General features: G+C 41.5%; 1 protein-coding gene across 4 annotated transcripts; it reads right to left on the reverse strand.

Annotated features, from left to right (window-relative positions):
- Positions 1–24,497, reverse strand: tbc1d1 (TBC1 (tre-2/USP6, BUB2, cdc16) domain family, member 1). 4 transcript variants are annotated; one of them, XM_088373825.1, is made up of 23 exons: positions 24,280–24,497; positions 23,187–23,647; positions 16,586–17,188; positions 15,511–15,600; positions 15,326–15,430; positions 14,690–14,822; positions 14,480–14,571; positions 13,834–13,950; positions 13,561–13,689; positions 13,311–13,447; positions 12,862–13,128; positions 12,229–12,339; positions 11,627–11,740; positions 11,352–11,485; positions 8,998–9,195; positions 6,614–6,775; positions 5,879–6,037; positions 4,805–4,905; positions 4,587–4,730; positions 4,093–4,252; positions 3,197–3,366; positions 1,054–1,230; positions 1–983 (listed from the first exon to the last, which is right to left on the reverse strand). In XM_088373825.1, exons 2-23 carry the CDS (start codon positions 23,637–23,639, stop codon positions 651–653), a joined length of 4,089 nt encoding a protein of 1,362 aa, XP_088229951.1. In that variant the 5' UTR covers positions 23,640–23,647; positions 24,280–24,497; the 3' UTR covers positions 1–650. The 4 variants fall into 4 exon arrangements, with proteins under 4 accessions (XP_088229951.1, XP_088229952.1, XP_088229954.1 ...); XM_088373826.1 differs by lacking the exon at positions 12,229–12,339 and having other exon boundaries at positions 24,280–24,496; XM_088373828.1 differs by lacking the exons at positions 23,187–23,647; positions 24,280–24,497 and adding an exon at positions 21,039–21,229.
- Between the last annotated feature and the right edge of the window lie 216 nt (positions 24,498–24,713).

Here is a 24,713-nt window from a genome sequence, read left to right on the forward strand (position 1 = left end):
TTTGGGGTGTGTTGAAATGACACGGAATATATTTAAGTATAGATTGGCAATATTAGAACAATCACTTAAAACAAAAAAGGTGCATGGCATAAAACATGCTTACAGTGTAACGCCGACTGATTGTTGCAATCAGTGCACAAACACACTTGCGTACATGGCTTGAAGCTGCAGGGCTGGTGGAAGGAATACAGTGTAAGCCAAATGGCGCAAGGTTCATATACTCAAGAGGTTTCTTTAAAGTTGAAAAAAGTCTGACTAGAAGGCACAACTATAGACTTTTTTTCTTTTTGTAACACAAATGAAATATGAAATGCATGAGCCACCAACATTCAGGTTGTGTATTTCTGGACTTTTCAATGTTTTCCGAGTGAAATGTACTTTTTCAGTCATACACGTGCTCACTTTTACGTTCTTTGGGAACAAATGGCCGCACAGTGTGCTGGCTGGTCTTTTGGAGCTTGTCACAGACACAAGCACAAGTGCTAATGTGAGGACCGAGGGGGCGGACAGTGCCGCCATCTTTGGGACAGGCTGGTCAAATCACATGCTTGTTGATCACACAAGAGGTTTTGAAAAGATGATCCTGGTTTTGTCCTGTTCCTCTTTTAAAGAGGCCCGGATGTCAAACAAAGGATAGAATACATCAAGAATCAAGTTTCCCCTTGTCCATTGACCACCTTCTCAACTACACGCAAGGGTTGACACAGCGGGTCCAAAGTCCTACCGTGGCCTGCTTGTGTACCCACCGTGGCCCCCGCTGGGACTCGAGGTGCGTGTAATTCTTCATCGACCTGGGGCAGTCTGTGGCCATCAGGAGTCGTTGGTATGCCCAGGCCGGCGAGCAGCTTCTGGAGACGCGTGGCTGTGCTCGCCAACTGCTCCTTCTCCAGCTCCAGAGAGGAAACCTGCTCCTTTAGCTTGCTCTCCGACTGCACCAGCGCCGCCAATCGACTTTCTAGGCTGCACACCCGAGCGTACGACACCTGAACAGTGGATGACTGTGTTAAGAGAATGGATGAATTAAAGTTCTATTGATGAGTGTACTGTATGGACCTGCAGTTCCTCGAGAAGATCAAGGTTCTGTTGTCTCAGGCTCTGATTGGTTCTCTCCATCTGCGCAGTACGCTGCTGTTGATTTAGGGTCGGGGGAGTGTCCAGGAGTTCATCCTGCAAGACGTGGTACTCCACTTCATACGCCTGGAGCTGCTTGGATACATCCATCTCACAAACCTGCAATCAGGCATAAAAATGATGAAATAGATGTTGGCTACTTTATCTTTTACAGCTCGGGAACAATAATATCTTGGAAAAGGTCCAATAATAAAACTTATGGGGTGCATTTTGACAACTGTAGATTTTACTTACAGGGACAAATATGGGGCCAACTGTATCCCTTTTACCAACAGTAGGTATTAATGATAGTTTGTCCCCAAAACAGTGAATTCAATTTAATTTCTTTTTGAAAGCGAACCTAATCAGAAGTCAGACAGCATTCAAGAATGTATCTTGTTGGACTGTGTTGTTTGGAATTTTTTTCTTCAAATACCACATCACTCCACTTTCTGTAGGGTGAATGAGCAAAACGCGAGTCACACCCCAGGCTGCCTATAGTCAACATGACATGTCATACTAGCAAGCTACTACATGACTCACTTGCTACTACTTGCGACTTCATTCAAAGTATAAAATCAATGCATACTTCCGGAGCTACCTGATAACATGTTTGACTCATACAAAGGTACAAATTACCACCACGCTAAGTATTCGTCAAAATTTCTGACAAAAGGAGGGAAAAATCATAGCTCAAGGGGGACATGATGAATCATTCAACTCTTTTGGAGTGTACTGCTGATGGTTTTGAATGCCACTGCAGGAGACTAAATGAGCTCCACCCATCAGCAGCTCACATCATCACAAGACACAAAGGGCAGCTTTTTGTGTTTTGTCATGATCTAATGTTGTTGCTGGCAAGACATGAAATCACACCCGTGAAGTAAACCACACGGAGTGGAAGCATTTCTTCAGTAAATTTAAGCCAAAAGAAAAATGCGCACTCATTTACATGTCCTGATAGAAACTCAATCTCATGAATTCCACACCAGTAGATGAAAAGACAAATTTATACCTTTGTCCTTTTCTCACTGTGACTTCTTCAGCTGACCGTTTTGAACTCAGGAGGTCAAAAGTATATAGGCTTTAGTTAGTAATGGGAAAATTAACATTTAGTTCCAACAAGTCTGTGACCAAATTGTTATTGACAAAGATGATGTTGTGTTGAACACAATAACATTATTTATGACCAATGTTCAGAACATCTGATTGTTTTTTATTTTAGTTAATTGTCTGATCGGTTATCTCCATGTTCGGATTTCTATGACAAATGAAAAAAAAATCTATGGAAAGATAAGACAATTAAACTGAAACAAGAATTAGGGTGTGTTTTGATTAACAAGTAAGATTAAAACAATGATCCATTTTGCACAGCCGTTAAAACCGTAGCCGTACCAATTGTAGAATGTTTTTTTTCCCCTGAAGATGAATTTGTCACCAGTGTCAACACATCTGGCTGAGCTATTTGGCCCTGCCTAGAGTGACTTCCTGGCTGCAGGCGTTAAAAGGCAGTGTTGCCACACCCAGACCGGCTAGCTGTAAAGTAAGGCGTGTTTATTCACCTCCGCCAAGAAATTATGCAAAAAGATGGACGAGAGAGAGAAGCGCTTTCTCCATATTTATGAGCGACCACCCTTGGCTCCTTTAAATTTGACCTATAAAACAGACAACTGCAAGTTAAACAAAAAGCAGCCTGTCCATGGATGAGTGGAAGCGGCTTTGAGGCCACAACAAGTTCAAACAGGCCTGGAAAGAGATGGAGCGCAGCTCTCACAGCTGAGCGACCACACCAAGTGCTCACACTTGAAAGTTGAGCCACTGCTGTCAACGCGGCCGTTGCTTTTCACATAAACATTCATACTTCATGGAGAGAGGCACCTGTCACTACGGCAACCGAGAATTAGAGGCCAAGCTTGCAGCAGCGTCCCCCACACAAGGAGACAAATGTTTCCTGAGACATAAATATTTGAACCTTGCTGCTGCAGAAACTCCATTGTTAACAAATTCATCAACAGGTAAATAATTGCTCAATGACGCAAGTAAAGAAATGATGAAAGAGTTAGGAGGTTGCTTTCATCGCTCTCACCTGATTGATGGTTTTTTCCATCTGCACTAGGCCCAGGTTGGGCAGTGTGGTCTTGATGAAGTCCACAATGGACTCCAGGCTGTCATGTTGCAAGATCAGAGGCTTGTGGCTCCCCAGGAGACTTAGGGCCACCTTGAAGATGACCTCTGGCCCCTGGAGGAACAACATGTCTGACGAAAGGAAAGAAAATGAACAAACGTGACCCGTTGAATAGAATAATTGGACAACGTGTGCTGATGGGACTTTCTATTTAATCAATGCATTCATGAGTGTTAACAACTTGTTTGAGCAAAGATGAAAACATGATATGATTATCTAAAGTAGGTGTGTGAATGCATGCTTTTAATACATGAGGGTGTGGTGAAGGTTACATGAGAACATACAAGCATTTAAAAAGAATGGGAGTGGAGGCATCAAGCCCAATGTACAAAACCAACACTTGTCCATACACATACGCACACAAACACAGTCACGCTGCGATGAGCCCAAGGAGACACTAAGTCTCGCTCAGTAACTGAGCCTCGCTCAGTAACTGAGCACCACGTGAGAAATCGGGCGTGAAAAATATGGAGATGAAGTAACAAGGGGAAAGTACAGACATGACACAAGAGTGTGGGTGTGACCAAGGTTGTTTACATGCATGAACAAACATCACATAAGAAGGTGTAAATGCGCAACAACGGAAATATTGAATTGTTTGATAACAGTACGGGAAATACTTAATTCAATGTTTTGCATTGATCTCATATCTAAATGAAATGTCTTTTCATAATACTGTGGTGTACCCTTATTAAGAAAAAAAAATCAAAATTGAAATTTTCCAAACATCCTTTTTTTGTAGTATATTGGCCTCATTAGGGTCGCAAGGTCCATTAGAAAATATGCATAAATCATACCAAAGACTCTGGCCACAAAGCCGAGGGGGAAGTGGGACGCAAAGGCGGTGAGGAACCACGGCGTGGCGTACAGGCTGGGCCCGATCTCATGTTCCTCCAAGTGGCTGTAGAGATCCCGGTGATAGTCATGGAGCAGACGTGACAACTGGTACATCTGAATCTTGTAGGAAGCACACATGAAATACAGTGTTCTTCATTCTTGCTGGCGGTGAGAGTAAAGCCAAACATTTTCCTCTTCATTTCCAAGCAACACGAGTAAGCTGTTGTGTGGCTTTACTTAATTAAAATTGTTCATAATTGGCTAAGATAATCTATTTTAATCTTATAGCAACAATATCAAAACACTACCTTCACAATGATTTCATCACCAAGACAGCTTGATGAGTGTGACTAAATCATTGTAGACTTATTATATTATATTTAAGTGATCCAATAATCCCTTAATTATTAGGAAGAAAAAAAAAAAGAAAGTAGGGATTAGCAGTGCATTTTACCTGGAGGATAATCATATCAGGCCTGTACTGTTTGCGGAGGCCGACGTCATACATGAGAAATTTTAGCATGTTGAAGGCATCTTCTTCCCCCATGTGTAAGAGCAAAACTCCAGCAATGAAGGACAAGCCCTGGCAGTAGCCCACCTAGAGGAACGATGATATAAATGTGACATTTATGCAGATACAAAGGGGGGGAGTGTGCAGAAGCCATTCAATACCTCGGGGTCCAGCAGCGAGTAGGCCTTGAGGATATTATACAGAGAGAGTTGTCCCGCCCCCAGCTGGGCTTGGAAATAGGGATGAGTGGGAAAAGTACGACCTAAGAGACGAGACAAAAGTCATGTTACGCTTATGCAGCAAGAAATCATTGGTCAGTGTTACACCAGATCAATGGCTTGATACAATCACTTTATTCATATCTAACACCAACTCAGACACCAATGCCTTTATCATTTCTGCTGACGCTATAATTTTCACTTCCGAGAACTCATGCTTAGAAACACGTCCCGAAAAACACGCACGCGAATGTGGCTTTGTGTACACCCTTCTTAAAAAAGCTTTATGTGAAACAGTTGACCTGACTGACATGTCTACTGAAAAAAAATGACAACATAATGAGGAGTGAGGATGGCTACAAGTCATCCCTAGGTGGATGTGTTGATAATTGGCAGGTGTGGCCTGAGGACTTCTCCACTTACAGTGAGAGACGACAAAACCTCAACCAAGACAATGGCAACCGTGTGAGCGCGTATGTGTGGAATGTGCTGTGGGCGCTATTTCGTTTTTGCTTGTGTCTATGCCTCGACTGACTCCCCTGCCCGAAGGAAAAGTGTGCGTCTGCACATATTGTTCATCTGATGGGTGAGAGACAGGGTTGCACTCGACAGTCATCATTTGTACATCTTTCTCATGTCACCTTGCTTCCTTTGAGTCTGTGTTTTGAATGTTTTCAAAGTTCCCCACTGTTATTTAACATCATAACAACCATCTGATATTAGGTCAGAAGTGGCCCCTTATTTCCTCTGTTCTTGTCATCTTCCATTCACCAAGAGTCATTAACAGAGGTAAAAGTGGTGTTAAATGTCATTTATTTGACAGTATTTTCCATGCGTAACACTATACTAACTATGAAATACATTTTTGTTGTTGGTTGCATGAAACTCATTTATTGGATAATTATTTCCAATGGGAAATATGGCTTTGGTTTTCGTATGATTCGGTTTTAGTCAGACTGTGTGGAACAGTCTAATTGTGAAAAGCGAGGTTCCATTGCATAGTGCGTAGTGTGTTACCCAGATCAATGAGGATGGCGTGTTGTTGCGATGTGAGCTGTTTGAGCAGTTCTTTGTATGGCGCGTCATTGGTCGGTGGTCGAGATGGAACCGTCTGCTTGAGCAGGTACTGTTCAGAGAGGAACTTCCAGATTTCTCCTCGATGCTGCCTCGGCACCCCTGTAACCAACAGAACAAAAGTTGCGTAGGGTGAAGAGGAAGTTTGATTGAAAGCTGCTTGAGTGCAAACCACATTCATCGTTGAATCCCCCCACCTACCCAAAAAATAGTGTCTGATATTGGTTTGTTTACCTGAGTTGGGAGCTCTTAGAAATATTACAAACTGAAAGGATGTTAGGTTTTCCCCACGGGAACGGATAATTATTCCTATTTCAAACATATTCGGGATATCCAGACTTTCTATTTATTCTCTGCTATGCATAATGACAATGTTGTATTGTGCAGAACAACCATGATCCAGTTAGGTATTAATACTAGTAGCAGACGAAACTCCCCTTTCTTCACATAAAACATTCTCGCTAGACAAATGAAAGGGGGGGAAAAACAAGTAGTTCAAAGAGAACCACGAACGGGATCAAATCAAATTCCTTTGCAGCTCTAGGGGAAAGGGCCAAAGCTGATAAGGAAAGAGGTTGTATCAGTGCACAGTTCTAGTCAGGAGCATTATACATCAAGCTTTGGTCAATATTTGCAGATAGCAGCAAAGCCAGTACTGATATACAAAGGCAAACACACCTTGCGCGACTGATAAATGTATGGTTTCGTGGTCAAACTTGACCTTTGCCCTTCCTGGTGTTCCCATCATCTTCTCCCAGACCAATGTGACCTCTTTTAGACATGGGGTGATTTCCTCATAGTCCAGCTTGAGACGTTTGTTCTGCAAATCACTTTCAGAAGCTGAAACATACACAAACAAGAAACACACATGAAAAAAATATATAAAACTTTAGTTTTTGCTCTGTGGATTATATTCAATGTTCATAAAAGAACCATTACTTTCAATTAATGTTTATAAATGTGTCTAGATCTGTGCTAGCGAGCACTTCTCTGCCGCATGTGGTGAGACCACCATTTGTCATCTACATAGAGTTGATCAAGTAGATCATTATGGACGGTGGAATGCTTATCCACTCGTCTTCAATGACGGATGGCACATGACCAGAGCCACAAAACAGATGAGCAGTGATGAGTCGACAGCAAGTCGGTGGGGAAAAATGGCCGCCTCCAGAGATGGCTAAAAACGGGTGAATTTTTCTGCTTAATTCCAATTCCACAAACGCAACCTTAATCAGAATGCAGTGTTAAGACTAGTGGGGGCGCATAGAATATATTATCGTAAGGGGGAAAAAATGACTTCATTTCCTCTTTAATGCTTAGTGTCGTTCATTCATCACACAGAGTCCCGAAAACACACATATAAATGGACAACTTGTAAATTTCCGTTAACAGCCTTCAAAGAAGGTGAGTGCACGCCCAGAGGGCCTAATCTGTTCTTGTTTTTGACAACGCCCTTCCTCCCGCTGCCTCCCCAATCTCTTAACTCACAGCCCCATTCTTCTCTTGTCGTCATCGTGTCGAAACTCAACTCGCTTCTCCTGCTCAGCCCATTTGTCTTGTCTGTCAACTACGTTCCCCTCTCTTTTTCTCCAATCTGTGGTCTTCTCTATGTGACCAGCTGCAACTTGGCAGAAGTACTACAAATGACATCATCACGACACAACAGAAGAGTCAGAGACCACAGCATGATCCAGAATGCTTTCCTAACCCACTCCCCTATTATTATTAGCAATTATTAAGCATGCAAAGAAATGACAAGACCTCCCCTGTACCAAATGAATTGGCAAAAAGTGACGTGATGTCATTGTGATAACACCCCAGCTATAATCCGTTGAAATGTGTTTTTGGACAGAGCAGAAAGCTGTCACACACAGGTTAAGAATAGATACTTTGGGTCTTATCAGCAGACTGGAGTCAAGTCTATAAGGAAACACTCAGCGGCTGTGATCCAGGACACGGTCAAACCCAGCACAACCGTATCGTCTTGTATACCAGAGCTGCCTTTCTCTGGAAAACTCCTCCCATGATAACACGGAAAAAGCAATGGTGATACGACACAAAAGACTTGGCTGACGCATGCACGCACAGACGGACGCACGGGTGCACTCACTGGTGCATGCATACAGACACACACACGTATAGAACACACACACACAGTTGACCAATGGGATTACGATTCACTTCGATATGGTACGGCTCTACTTTTTGTCATGTTCATTAATATACAAGATGCAAGAGTTCTTTGTAGCCCAAACCATCCAAGTTGATTAAATTCAAAGAAACAACAAACCATTTTGTTCTATATCATTCTATGTCCATTATTATCTCTTTGGGGAAATACAAACAAAACAGAGGTCAACTAGTTTCCCGAAACCTTTTGTTTGCAACTTTAGATTCTTGACTGTGTTTTAGAGGTTCTGATGTACTGCGTCTTTCCTTGAAATGAAATTTTTATTCCACCAACTAATATGTTGTGGAAAAATGGTTACAAGACAGCAACGAGGAGCCAAGTTCCACGCAGACACACAAGTGCCATAGAGGCATGTCCCAAGCTCACAGAGAGCGGAAAGAAAAAAAAAAAATTGTGTTTTGACGCGTGTCTGACATCAATAAAGAAAGGGCTAAACAAAAGTTTGGTCAAAGATCAGCTTTGATTTTCTTACATCACTCTTGACCCACATATAATACCAAGACCTTGCTGAGTAGGCAATAAATCAGTCAGGGGCGTGGCACACACTTATCAGTGTGTAGGTACAAGCCAACTAGGTCAGGAAATGGGTGGAATATTTGACACACCCTTGGATATGTCAAGTGCCAAACAAATATATAGTAACAGAATTTATCTGTCTGTAATGTGCTGAATTTAAATGGTTATGGGGAAAAAAAAGCTGTGCACTTGATCACCAATCATGCATGTGTAAGCATAACTCAAAATCCAGACTGCCAAATATGAGGATTAGACTTGTGTTACATTATTATTAAGGCATCATAATAAAGACTGTCATATAAACTTGTGTGCACAGTCCAAAGGTTTCCTGCAACTTCTCATCCGTTGAACTCACCCTGTAGTTTCTGGTTCTCCCGTTCCATCCTTTGCAGGAGGATTTGTTGCAAGATAGCTGTCCTCCATAGTTCCCTCAGCTCCTCTTTGCTCCTTCTGGGTCGCTCTTGGGGCAGCGCCCTCATGGGCAAGTCCACACTTCCTGCACCCACAACTTGGCCCCCACATGCCCGACTCCCATCGAGACTGTCTCCACGCTCTGAAAGGCACAAGAGGAGATTTGGAAACATTTAAATACTATTAGGTGTTTCTTGCAGCAATGACCATGGGAATGTTGGAATTTTAATCATTGTGATGTGTAATAGTAATTCATTTTACATCATTTCCAAGAAAAATTGTTTTGAAATTAGGATAACCGGCACCTTTGAACAAAATGTGCTCTATTGTCCTAACATAAACAATCTTGACTACTCCAAGCAACAAAAACTGAACATGAAAACAATGATCAACAAATTAAGTAATGATACAAATATCAAATATATTTTTATTTGAAGCCAAAGTCCAATAAGTATTCCTTCCATATTCTCACACAGATGGCAGACCTTTTCCTCTCTCAACCCTTTTGGACAGACACTCAAAAAAAAAAAAAAAAAAAAGCTAAACATAGATGTGTATATTTTGACACACATGGGCGCAACACTAAGAATATAAAAAAAATTGTTGTGAGACTCCACCCTAAAGTACAGGGTGGATCCCAAACCTCAAAATACCCTGTGTTGTCTGAAAGAAGGACGTCCAGTGACAACTAGCCAAATGGCACTTCACCTACATACACTCTACCCGTACATCAACACAACACGCTTGATAACAGTAAGGGCGACCTTGATGTCGACCTTCTGTCGGGGAGGCTTTCAAAGATGTGCTTGAAACATTCAGCACAGTTAGTAAAGAAACGAAACGCTCTTAACTGTCTCATAGAGCAATGCGTTTGTCAGACACACACACACACACACACGCACACTTAAACAACATTGATTCCCAAGACTTATTCTAATCAAATACTGTAATTTACAAATAAGCATCAAGTATACTAAATTGGCATGAAAAAAAAAAATCTGGGTCCAACATTAAGAGTGGCCCGATGAACCTAAAAGTAATAGCAGATCCTTGAATAAACACACCAACTTTATTTGTCTTTACATCCAGACGTAAACGCAATCGCTGACACACAAAGTGGGTCAACAAGGTTGGCGCTGTCTATGTGGACAGTCAACACGACCTTGAGACAACGCCGCCCTTGCTAACACACAAATACAGTGACACACCCATGAGCTCATGCATCGTATGTATGCACATGCATAAATACACACCCAATTCTAGCAGTTGATACAAAGTTCACCACAATGAAGGCTTTAGGCTTTTCCACTTTCCGTGACACATTGCAAATTAATGCAAGTCAATACCAACATAGATTAAGTCACGTCTATTTTGAAATTGCACAGGTGTAGTTTTCAGGACAATCAAATTGATAAATCTACATTTTCATTTCTTTACTTTTTGCATCTAAAATGTCTGATTAAATTTACTTTTGTGTGGTGTCTGTGGAACATTTTTTGTCCTTTCATTTAGTGTCTGTGGAACATTTTATGTCAAAGGTTCATTTTTAACAGTCCAGTTTTCAAACTAAAGGCGCAGTGTGACATACCAAACAAGCTCGGGTGTCAACAATTCAATGTCGTACAAAGCTACGCAGATAGCACACGCAGCATTATTATCACGACGAAGGATCTGAAGACGTGCAGGCACAAGCATGATTCCCACAAATGAACGAGAATGACGGTTTGCTGCGCTTAGAGTAACTGAAGTCATCCGTAAAGTTTAATTCTTGATTAACTTATTCTAGTCTTTATTAAGTAAACTATTGTAATACAATATAAAATAATAGTGTTCAAAATGTTAATATGCAGATGACCTAGGTTGACTGTGATAAATGGACTGCACTTATTTTATGTACACCACATGGTGCTCAAAAGGCTTTACTATGCTTCACCTTCACCCATTCACGCACCATGGGAGGCTGCTGCCATTCAAGACGCTGCCAGGTCCACACTGGGAGTAAATAGGGGTTCAGTGTCTTGCTCAAGGACACTTCAACTAGGATGATAAGCGTGATATAAAGTCCTATTCCTACTAAACTACTTGAACCCTGCTGACTTCTTCTCATTTTACCGCGTGTCAACATCATTTAAAATGAAAGAGTGCCACAACATGGAAAAACTCTATTACTGCATCAGATGAAGTGATTTTTTTCTCCCTCAAATCTTACATTGTTTTGTGTAGGTTTTATCCAGTTCTTAAAACAATTATCAAAGACAGTTTAAGGCAAAACTTCATTTCATTCATCAGGACTCTCACCATTGACATCTGTGTTTTTCTGAGGAGTTGCGACTCGCAGGAAGATCTGCTGCCTCCACGAGTGTCGGTGACTGCGCAGAGGGCTTTCCCCAACTTCACATTGAGCACTTGATAAATAGAGGGCCGCAACATCTCTAAAAACAACGAGACACAATGGTCTGCTGTGAAAATACACATAGACTACATGTACTGCGTCAAACCATTTAGAGGAGGCAATGAAGCATGATGAGTCTTCACAAAGACATTGGTCATGATTATTGGAAATACACGTGTACCTGCTCTTTGTTTCGGGGCAGTCGTATTCTTCGACAGGGGCCAGGAATTGAAATTTCAGAAAATTAGGAACGGAGGATGAGGAGTGGAGTCGAGCGCGCAGTCCACCCAACGGACTGATGTCGACGGGGTGAATGGAAGCGAATGAAAAGAGAGACAGAGGTCCCGTTCACACACAGAAACATTGTATGTTATAGTCACTGTCGGGCGGAAACCTTGATGTCCAAATAGAATATAGCCAATCCATACGTATCTTTTTTTTTTTTTTTTTTAAACAAATCAACACTAATGGTCGGTTCATTTGTACAAACTATCAATTAAACTAAAGTCTTGAAAATGGATTTAGAGCAAATCTATTAACCACACAGTCAATTTCGTAAACGGACATTGTACTCGCAAGGCTGCCCTCTTTTGGCTGTTTTGTGAGGATAACATTTTTAAATGCCAGCCAATCTATTCCTGCAATTCTCTGTGTGAACTGGGCCTCACATGAATAAATGGAAAACAAGCAAAGAAGAAAGCATGACAAATGCTGCATAGCAATTTGAACACAGAAATTCACACTGTATGCAACAGTGCGAGCAAACCAGTGCAACAATCTCACCGTCTTTTACTGAGCCTTGCTCCGGTTGAAGGGGAAGAAGGAGGGAGCAGAGGAGAAGAGGATGAGGAGCAGTTAGGAACAGGAGGAAGGGCAGTGTCGGATGGAACACGTCTGAGAAGTCGTGCAAATGCGGAGAGGCCAGGAAAAAAAAACGAAGTAGTCAAAGACAGTGCACAGCAACATGAGAACATTGACTAAAGGGACAGAAGAAAGTCCACGGAAAGAATGTAATGCGGTTTCCACATTTTTAAACATTGAAATTTGAAATCTTTGAAAGTGATTACTAAGGAGTTGCCACCTATTGCTTTATTGAGTCGTTGAAATGCACTTGGAATAACTGCTTGGGATTTTTTACTCGCTAGAAAATTCGAACAACAGAGAGAAATTGCATTGTGATGATAAATACTGCCAAAATCACAGAAGAGTGTGCATTTCAAATACTGAAAAATAACCCACATGATCAAGTTTCAATGTCCTTGTGTCAATGTGAAAGGGGATATGAAAAGGTCCTCGTTGTCACCTGAGGGACACTGAGAGCAGCTACGTACGCCGCAACAAAGCCCTGGATTTTGAATCCAGCAAATGCACTAATCAACATCCCAGACCCGCCAAAAATGATGGTGTGTTTCTTACTTGCTCTGGTGTGGCGTGTCGGTGCTGACAGAGTAGTGTCGTAGCAGCTTATGTTTGGAAGCGGACGCGGCGTCCTGCTGTGGCGAACGGTTTGAAGTGCGTGCAGGTGAAGCTTCTGCTGAGGAAGGAGTCGGTGGATGGCTGAAGGTGCTGGCCCGTCTACGGAAGCCCTGTTGCTGACCGTCTCCTTGTAGAGAAGAGGAGGGGGAGGAAAACGGGGAAGAAAAGGGGTCAAGCTGCTTCAGGTCTCCTGTTGAGTTGTGACACCTGAGGAGTGGGAGAAAAAAAATATCAGTAATGTTTATGTCAAGTGCTTGAGGTTTACAATATAATAATCCAAAGGTTTTGGTATCACATGACCCTTTGGGCATCCATCATACATAAGGTGCACTGGCCCTCTGTTTTTATGATTTATTACAATAGCGTCACTTTTATTCAGATGGGTTTACCTGAGCGGGCTGTTGGGGTGTAATTTGGACAGGGGGTCATCTGAGCCGGACTGGTCCTGGCTATTGCCGGTAGAAATGGATGATACACTGTAGCTTCTTTCGCTGTTGCCCCTCTGAGCAACGGCCTTGCTACTTCCCTGTCAACAACAAATAAGCGTAGCCGAAGATTGAATGTTGTGACCTACCGTGACCGCATGTATGGAATAAAAATACAAACTACTTCCAAACCAGTCTAATTAAATCCTGTTACCTTCCATATACCCTCTAAGGACTCGGTTAAAGAGCGTTTCGCCCGGCTCTTAAATTGCTCAAGTCGCTGTCGACTGCTACTTTGTTGCTGCACCTCAACTGGAGCAGCTGCCACCTCCTCCTCCTCATTCTACATATATACACACAACCAGAAACAGCAGTGAATATCAGAGGAACAGGTCCAACCAAATATGACAGCCGTACATCTCTAGGACTTTAACACAAACAAATGATTATTAAAAATGAAATCATACAAATGAAATACACAAATGACCTGTTTGGTGTCCTTTGGCAGTGTGTGATGATGAATCCTCTGTCTCTCCTCATACAAATTCCTCAAAAATGCCATTGTAAACTCATTTTCTTCCTGTTCACTCTTAGGACGAGACTTCTACAAGACAGGTTATACATTTTAATAATACAGTATGCGTTTAAGCCTTTTCATTGTCCATATTTATTTATGTGAATTTGAAGGACTTAAATAGTTTTTTCCATTTCCATCACTTTCTTTAATGGCTCAAAACAATTTTGAATAGTTTAAGATGTGTGGGTACATGTGTGGTACTGCTTTGAAAAAATCTGAAAATGTTTTTCAAGGCCACCAGAAATATGCAGAGCATTATTGCAGTAGAGAAAAAGCACCAGCAGGGGGCAGCCAAAGTTTATTTCCACACAAATTTCTGCTAAGTGACTGCAACAAGAAGTGCAGTGCCTTGACCTGCAAATTCGTTTTGTAACTAAGCTGCTACCTAAAATGACTCATACCTCAAATGAACTTTTCTCTTTCAATTCAATATAAATGGCATTAATTCATTCCAGCCAGTATTTAAGTGTATTTAAGTGGAAATTCTCACACACAAGCACATTTGCAGGCACACGTCATTTGAAAGAAGTTGACTTTGCAGCCAAGTCTAAATTACCATGGTACTCTCAAAGACTGCAGCTTGATCCTGGTTGTCAAGAGTAGCCAGGTGTCTCTGGAGCTCTAGTTTGGTTTTACATGCATTTAGACCTAAGGAGACATCCGGAATAAAGACTCCTTCAGTTATTCGTGCTTAGTCAGAACCCGAATCATGTAAAACGTGAGATTTACTGTCCAAAATGAAGTGTAAATTTATTTTTTTTCTCACCTTCTATTCTCTCACACAGTTTGTGGAGCTGCAGCATGGGGCAGCTGTCGCACTGTTGGCTCTGGCTTTTTGCATTCTGCTGCACAGCTGCTACGGAGAACGCCTGCTTCAAGGTCAGCATGATCTCGTCTACCTACAAGAGCAAAACACAAGCTGCTTTTCAAGATGTACAAAGTAATTATGTAGAGTTATCATTTATTTGATATCTCTCAAAGGCACCTCAACATTAGTTTGGGTGCGGACTCACAACTAGTATTTTTTTTTATTTTTTTTTTTACCTCCTGCTCCAAAGCCTCAGACCTTGTAAATGAGTCACATTTTAGCAAATTTAATCACACACAATAAAATGTCAGTCAAACGATCTCCAAATATCAATTAAATTTAATGGGGTCTACTTGTACTTCGCATGGAAATAGCCTCTTAGTCACCGAAAAATAGTCAGTCTCTGACTGGCGCAAAGATTTTCCAGAACTCTATTCTCAGCGTTGTTTTTCGGTCCATTGTTGTGTCGACCCGCCGACCGTGGTCTCAATCACATGGCCGCGGGGATTTTAATTTACCCAACATTCCATTCAGTTGACACAAGAGAAAACGCACATATAGCACTTTTGAGTGCCTTGAAAAATATTTTCTCACCAGAGATTCATTGGTACACTGAAAGATATAGCAAACGAAATGGCAGCTTCCTCTTTCCACTGTCTCCCTGCAAATAAAGCCAAAGTGGTCCACGTGATGAATACCCTGGAAAGACATCATTAGGAGTGTAAGTGACACCAAACAGGTCTCAATATTACATCGTGTAGAAAATCAAAGGTACGTACTTGTGAGCAGAAAGAGATTTCACGGAAACTCTTTTCGATGGCAACCTTCTTAGTGTCTGGACTAACCAAAAAGATCTGTGACCTGCCCACCTACAACAGGAAGACCATATTTTTTACTGTCATGTATACTGCATTAATAAAATAAAAAATACACTGAATATGCAGTCATAAATCACATCGCCCATAGCCAGATTTCAATGGAGGGGAATTAAACCCTTTGCTCACGTGTCATATTCTCACGTAGCAAATCACATAGTAAGAAGAGTTCGGGATATACTGATAGCACAGACAGGGAATCTTGCTGAAAAGGCAGAACCGGGCCATTGCATTAGGACTGATTAATGAGAGCAGGACAAATACGGTGTAATCTTTTACATTTCTTTAACATGGTAAATGACCGTTTCATTTCTTCTCTGCTCAGATAGTTCCGCTCCAGAGAATGTCCCCCCATTCAAAACATAATTGCGACATGACGAGTCACTATCGCCGCTGAGCCTCAAGAGGGCATTTGGTGGTTTGGAATGAGCTAGTGATCTCATGTCTGGTGAGTCCTTCGAATGAGAGGTTATTCTTGTCTGGGGTTCCCCTTCACTGCTCTTTCCCTAGCTCAATCCAAACAGAAGGCTTGATTTAACGATTCTTCGGGAACAAACGTGAGGTGATGATATCACCACAATGAGGTCACCGTCTGCGCCATGAAGCAGGAGACTAAAAAATGCTTTGTTGGTGTCTGCTGAGATGGATGGCAATGAGTTTGCCTCGTTTCCTGTGTCAGTGGTGACCATATCCTGTATGATAGATAAACAGGAAAACTGGTGCTGGTGAGGGGGGGGATGAGAGAGGTCAAATAAAGGTCAATGAGGACTGTGATTCCTGGCTTGGGTTCAGCAGCATTCAGCTTTAGTGGAGCTGAGTCATGACAGTATCTGTCTTTTGTTCTTTCCCACTTTTGTTTACTGTCTAACTTATGTATGCTCAGCTTCACACACTACTCCCCCACCCCTCCCATTTCATATATACGTGTGTGTGACTTCTGGAAGGCTTATCGTGGAGATTTGTGTAGATATTACCCTACCGTAAAAAGCATGGTCCTGTTCTCCTGCAGGCTGGTGGGCTGCACCCCAGGCGAGAGCGTGAGTGAATCTGTAGTGTTGGCATGAGAGATTTCTGGTGAGAGTCCGTTCTCGTCCAGGGCCTGCAGAGATGGGAAGCTGGGGTCCCGTTTGAACAGCAGTGGGCGTTTTCCATTGGTGGGGCTCCCAGTAGCACCGTTACCCAAAGTAGGACTGCCAAGTCCGTTAGACTGGAAAGCTAACGCCCTCTTCAGTCCACCGACTAATCCTCCGGTATTTACCGCTCTTTTGGGGGTCCCTGAGCCCTGCGCTAACTGGCTGAACTTCTCAATGCATTCGTCAATCAGTGCAGGGGGGGCCTTCTTGTGAGCAACAGTCACTCTGCCGCAAAAGAGCACCTCAAACTTTTTGGCAAAGGTTGTCGGGGACAGGGCAGGGATGTTCGCCGCAGAGCCTGCCGCGGGAAGCGAAGAAAAGGTGATGTGCGTTTCCGATGGCTTAGTGTCTTTGGGGTCTGTCGAAGTCTTGTTCGGGATGGTGAGGGTGTCATCGTTGCGTGCAGAGCTTTTGCCAGCTTGCCTGAGTGTACTGATGATCTCAGGGACCTGAAACACACACATGTAAGTGGTGAGCTAAAGTGTCCAAATTTGAGATGTAGGATAAAATAGGATTCAATTTAGTACATCAGTTAATTTAGTATAACTCATGTCAGTTAACTTCATTCTCTTGGTCACCAGCATTCTGAGCTGCACGTGGGAAATAATTGACTTGCTTGCAGAATAGTACTGAAGTCAAAAGGTTATCCTGAAATTCATTATTGAGTCCTTTTATTGTTAACAATTTCTATCAGCCGATGTTGAGGTCAAAGTGCATAATTGCTAAGTCGAACTTGGCAGCTCTATTGAAACATTTTTCTCGGATTATTCTGAAAAAGATTTGTAGGGTTTTTCATTATAAAAGGCACCAGCCATCCAATGTGATTATTAAAAATGCTCATATTCACAAATAACAGAAACCCACTGTGTCCTGAAGGTCATATTCTAGTGTATTGTAGTGTAAATTAACACACGTGTTATATATGTCACAACAGCCTTAATGATAACATCAACACAAGTCACACGGAAACCTTTGGCCGTCACATGTCTGTGCAAGCCGACCTTGTAATACTGCACCACCAGAGCAAGGGAGACAGTGGAGGAAGTTGATTTGATTGAGTCACATGAGTGATGTCATCTACTATGTCAAGTACCCGAGCAGGAACTATGACTGTTGACTTCTCTCTTGCAAGGTCCTGCTATGTCTTGTCTGGGCAAGGAAGTTTATGTAGCTGGATTGGGAACAATAGCCATCCCGATATAACTGGAAAAGCACACTGTTGTTTTCACATTAAGCAAGTAAGCCGAATGCAGACAGTTTGGACCTAAAAAGGAATATAGATATTTGAAACCTCAATTCAGTTCTTCTTAATATCCTTCATTGACCTCATATTGCTTTATTGACCTATTCCGTGCTCTATTTCTGTCAGAAACGCTGCCTTAAAAGATACAGAGAGACTATACGGAGGAAAAAAAAAAGTAATGAGGTCTAGATACCTTCCCAATAAAAACAAACAAATTCTATTACACAATGTGCTGAAGCTCTCGACTAATAATGACACAAAGGATGCTATCAGCTACTTCTTATCATTAAAAAGCTTGTGTGTTAAACATTGGACCAACCACACATTCACTTTTAAGATATAATCTGAAAAACTCATAGGTAAACCCAAATGTAATCTGTTTTGTCAGCAGTACCGATGTTTGAAAATCTTGATTTACAACTGGACTATTCCCCAAGCAATGTGAGAATCACTGCACCTGTACAGACTCCAAAAAATGATGAGTTCTGCTCCAACAAACTAAACTTTGATATTTTTCCAAAATAACTTGTCTTAGAGGTTGACATTAGGGAATGTTAATCACAACATTCTTTTATAAATACAGGCTTTTCTCAAGAAACCCAAATAGGGTTTAAATGGAGTTTATTATCTACTAGTGTTTATTGTTGGGGATTCTGGTAATAAAATAAATCAAGGTTGTTGTTTTTTTTACATGATTGTTCTACACCGACTATAAAATGACTTTATGGTATATAAGCCTGGCTTAAATGTTTGCTTCGGTCACTACTATAACAATCGATAGCTTTAAAAACCATTATTGGGAAACAGTGATTCAAACTACACTTTGAACACTTTAATCTGACGGAAACCAAATCTCATTTCTCAAAGTCATACCAACACACAAAGACACCAGAATGATATTTTCCTACATATATTTAGAATAATACGGCCATCAACGTGGACAGACTACCCAACAAAGATCCAAAAATTCCAAAAGACTCAGCTTGACGGGAGAATAAGCTAATGAAAGCGAAGAGAAAAGTTCACTCTCAAACGGCCACCTTGGTTGGAGGCTCAACAAACATGCCCATGAAGGGCGATCTGTGGCAGGAAGTCAGCTGGACACAGCCTGAGTGTGTCCATCCACACAGTCATGGGCTCTCAGCGGCACTTAAAAAGCATGCAGTCTCTCACGAAGGCAGCGTTAAATAGAGCTACTGTAGTTGTGACTTGAAAAATAGAGAAGTTACACAAGTAGCACCACAGCAAAAGAGAAGCTGCAATATGGGCCGACAAACAACAAAAGGTTCAGTGTTTGTCGAGTTGGCGAGGGTATCCAATAACAACTTTTCAACTTTTCTCAGCTCAAGACCCAAGTTTACAAATCTGATTCCTGAGCTTACAAAAATATATTGTGAAGTGTTCAAAGTCATGTGCCTTTGTGAAGCACAGCCAAAGCCAGACCAGCTCAAAGTTCACAAGGCAGATAGCAGGAGAGCAAGAGAAACATGAGATCAGGAAAATGGTTAGCAAGTGCAAACCAAACGTGCTGACGTCACTATTTCAAAAGAGGAGTCAGTTTAGGGGATACAAAATAGAAAGAAAAAAATTAAGGAGGCCCAAATAAAGAAGGCATGGAAGTCTAAAATAAGCTCCAATCACCTCTTAATGAACAAATAAGACTGCAAAGGCTCAGTGATAACCACGGTGCTATGACCATTAATGGTAAATTTATAATTAGGCGTGGATTTAAAAACAGGTACTCACTTTTAATACAGTTCCTGGAATATGTCACAAGAAGGAACATTGTAACATATTAATCATATGTTTTGGTGCCTCCACATTGTGCAGACATTTTTGGGGGGATGAGCATATGTCATCTTTATTGTAAAGTTTGCAAACATGGATTCCTTTGTGGTTTGGTTTCTTGTCCCACACTATATAATCCAAGCAAATTAAAACACGTCACAAGAAACCATTGGATCGCTGACTGACTGCTTTCCCACCACAAGCAAACCACAGTAAAGTTTGTTTGAAACCTTCCGGGTTGACTGGGTCTTCAGCTGAGCCGGTACATATGGCCCATAAAGTAGAGCAGTGAAGCCTTGTGATCATTAACCTCTGCAGATGATGACATGACATGGAAAAAAAGGAAATGGAGGGCAAATCCGATTACATCAAAATCGCTCTTGTGGACATATAAGACAGAAAAAAATAAAGACAGCAATGACAAGAAGGAAATCGAACCAGGGAGCATTAACGATGAGTAGAAGCAAGATATACCACATCCATAGGCTTATTTAGAATAATAGTTTGATGTTGTCAGCTACGAAGGCTGATATCTGGCTAATATGTGTTTTGTGCCAGCCTAATGAAGTGTATTTTTCAGTTGTTACCATGGATAAATGTTGAATTTTTGGGTTATTCAGTTCACAACATTAGCACTTTTGGTTAAACATGATTTCAACATAATTATTATATTCTTCTATTTATTCTATTTATTATTTATTGTATTTATATTCATGAGCACTGTGCAAATACAAGTGGGATATTATTTTGTATTTTTCCCCTTGTGTCAAGTTATCAAAACAGACACTGGTATTTATTTTTACTTTACTTTTTAGTACATTTAAGATTAAGTTAAGGAGTTGAATCAATTCTTGTACCTGTTTATAATATATTCTATACGATTCAATGTTTATTAGCATTTCTGCATATGAGAACTTCTGCCAATTTGGATAACCTCAACATAGGGATGAAAAGTTCCGTTCCAAAACTTTTGCACGGTGATGTCAGCAAAAGTCGATTGATTTAAGTTAGCTATTGTGCTAATATTCAGAATAAAAACAACTTTCAGCGGCGATTATTTCACGACAGATTGCGACCATCCTGTAGTTACGCCACAAAGTTGGGCAATGTGTATAGTTCACTTTTACGACTACGAAATCTGCATAAATGTCAAACTGCAACAATTTGCCACTCAACGAGCACAAGCGGCGTCGGCTACTGTTAGCCCGAACAATTCCCTTTGCCCCGTCCCATAAAGTTCAGCAAAAACTTCCCAGCGCTCCACTTACATCTTTGGCTCCCTGTTTGGAGTTGAACAAGTTGAATCGCTGGAGTCGCGCTTTCATCCCATCGGCCATAAATCTACCACACGCAGCGACTATTAAATTGTAATGGCAAAATGCACCACTCCTACATTATTTCATTGCAAAGTTGATCTGGCTCCCAAACTCCAAGGAGGCTAAAATGGAGCATCAAGTTAGCCAACAGGTGTCAACGAAACATCCGTTTTTAACCTTTCAAAGTAAGAACATCCAGTTGATTTGTACACACGGTCCTTGGCACATGACTCGTCTTCTGTTTTTGTTTTGTACATTAAGATGAGTCTTTTCCGTCTTCAATCTGGGTAAAGCAAAACAATGGGCCTAAATCTGCCAATAAGAGGAAAGACCCGCAACTCAAATCTCCTCCAGTAAACCTAATTGCGGCCGTTACACTAGGCAATGAATCTAAAATGTTTCCTGTGTGGAACACACCCAAGCAGAGGAAAAAAAAAAAAAACCTGGGATAAATAGTACTTACAAGAACAACTTGTAGTTATATTATTTCCAACTAGGTCATACATTTTTATTACTTTTTTTTCATGCATTACTTTAGAATTTAGGTGGTTGATCAGTTTTGAGTTAATAGGTTTCACAAAAGTGTCTGTTTTTGGAGCCCTCCTTTTCCCAACAAATAAATAACGGTTTTATGATCTTAACCTTGAATGGTGCGAATCTGTGCACAACCAAGTCTTCCTGCTTCAAGTATGCTAGAGCTTTCTTCAGCCTTCTCCCAGACTCCCACATAGAACATACTGACAGATTCATTGACTAATCCCAACTGGTGGGATAATAGATAATAAGAGAACCTAAACCATTTAGAACCCCCCCGCCCCCAAAAAAAAGAATACTATATATACGTATATATAATGTCAGAAAATGACTTCAACTTGTTTGTCATTACTGTTAACTGTTCAACTAACCAAATCCCTGCAAACAAACATGTAATAGTGACATCTAGTGGCTACTTTAATGGTGAAATTCTGAAAACAAACAAGACATACTGCATAAGAAGTATGCATCAAAATGGTTAACTTGTTGCTTTTTTGTGTGTGTGCTTCTTTCTCTTTTTTGTATGGCAGTCATGGGCATAATAATAGCAAATGTGACTTAAGCTAGGTACACACATACCAATAAAGCCTAATTAGAGCGTTTTCCCTGTCTTCAAATGACTGATCATTGCATGACTGTATACGGCAAACCTCCAATCTATAAACTCAGCTGCAGGTCTGACTGAGAGCAGATTCTTTTATATGACATTGTTGCTGTTGTTTAAATTTTAGGTAAAAGTTCAAACCCTAACAGCTGAGCCCAATGGCCGCATATACCTCTCTGTGTGTGTATGTGACCAAAACCAATGTCAGTGTGACAGAGTTGAACGACAGGTGGTCAGACACCCCACCCCCTTCTCCCTCCACACACCCACACACGACCAAACTCCACAACAAACATCACAAAAGCCGCAGGGCCACAGGAAATAGTCTCCATAGTAACATAGTTGTACATCCTGCTCGGTACAAACTGTTCTGAGCTTGCACTAAACACAATAATAAATAATAGTGCATGGTGAAATTCATGCAAAAGTAAATATTAAAACAATATGCAGTTTGTATTAAGATGGTACAGCAAGCAAACCCAATAGTGTGCTGTAGATAGATGGTATTGCTTTTTTTGGAATGTGAGGAGGAAACCGTGTCACTGAGAGAAATCCCATGCAAGTGCAGGGAGGACAAAATCATTTTTAAACATAAAAAGAGGCTGCTTGAGAACAGACACCTGTGGAACACCACATGGAGGTACTCAATGGGAGTGGTAAATGTCAGATAATTTAGCCACATATTGGTTCTTTTATTTCAAATATATCGCATTGGTGTTGTCAGCTATGGTAAAGTTAAGCTGAAGCTTTCCAAGGAAAGAAAAACCTTTCCTATTCTTGAGACACTGTTTATGTATACACACTGACATGTATTTACAGTGCACCACACAGGTCATGTTTGTGCTGGCTGCCTCTTTGTTATGCGTCATAGTCTAACGTAATACGGTATTGCTCATAAACTTGCACTTGACTCCTTGCATTTGGCACTGGAGAACATTTCACGCACCTACACATACATTTACCTTGGTGCTATCCTGGCATTTGAACACGTAACAGGCACAGCTTGGCGCATCTCTGAGCAGGCATCCAAAACTGTTGGGCTCCTGGCTGTTGTGAATGAGCTTGGTCACCTGGTGGGGTCGACACTCAAACAGCACCGTGTGTGTCAGGGGGTCCCAGAGTAGACCACCGTCCTGCACGCAAACGCAGCGCACCCAGGACGGCGACACGCATAGCGACACTGTCGGACCGGGCTCCTGTGACCGGCTAATGTCGGCCACCACCCAGGGTAGCATCGCCATGGTGGTCATACGGTGAACCGGGAGAGAGCCGATTAATGTCAGCTTGTACTGCACCTCCTCCACTGCCTCTTCCGTCATATCGCCACTCGTCATCTCAGATGAAATTGAGGAGCGATGATCAGAAGATAAACGAATATCTCTTGTGGGCTTCACTTCAAAATAAAGTCCCTCCATGGTTCTTTCTGCAAAGCACAATAGGGGAAAATTACACTTTGAAGGAGTGCACATTTAATGAAATTGAATTAGACATCACAATGTAGTACAGAAATTTTCAAAGGCTGCAATTTTGCAACCGAACAACAAGCAGGGGGCCCCAATCTGCTTTTGTGTCCCCCCAAAAATCTTCCCATTTGCACCCCTGACAGTAGTTGAAAATGCTGATGGGTGGTCAATCAGAGAGCGTGCTGAAATGACCACCTGGTGTTGTTTGCGCTTGAACTATGACAAGGACACGCACACATGACAAGAATACCACCGGGATCATATTTGGAAACAGATGACCATCGATTTCCCCTTCAACATTGACGAATTTGACAAAACATTGAAGAATCTACAATTCCGTCATAAATTGACACGGAGAAACAATCACAGTGCAATTATTTAATCTTATTGGACAGCATCATGAATCTCGTGATGGCCAGTGAATTTGCAAAACAACAAAATGATGCTTTTTACGCTTTTGTGGTATTATAACTTTACATCGGGTCATTTACGCACGACTTTACGCATCGAATCATCGCCCATAGGTTTTAAACCATATCGAAACGAAAATCATGAGGAAATCCGTGATAATCTCTTTCTCTCATCTCCTTACTTGTTTAGTTTTGACGCGGAAACAAGAACGACAGATCCAGTCCAGCGCTCCCACGGAATTCGTGACACCCGCAAACACAATCACACAATCGAACCAGGCGGAGAGAGTGGGATCGGTGTAGTGTCGTGGCGATTAGTTGGAGTTAAAATTAGAAGAGCGGTTCCTCTCTGCCTTCACGAACTACCAGGCCGAGACACATGACAAGTGCGTGGAGCCTGCGTGCACAATAGTCAGGACACGCCCACGGATACCCAAGCCATATGTATACAGTCCAACAGTATACCCACAAATACTTCAGGGTTGGCAATTTTATGATAAAGTTTCAATGAACAAATATAATTAACAACAAATTATAACATGATGACCATTTTGTAGGTTAAAATTTTTGGAGCTTTGATAACAGCTCAGCTTTTGTACTGTACAGCCTGAAGCTG

This window comes from Syngnathus floridae, chromosome 4 (genome assembly GCF_059516105.1).
Source record: "Syngnathus floridae isolate MCC-2025c chromosome 4, RoL_Sflo_1.0, whole genome shotgun sequence".
Lineage (NCBI taxonomy): Eukaryota > Metazoa > Chordata > Actinopteri > Syngnathiformes > Syngnathidae > Syngnathus > Syngnathus floridae.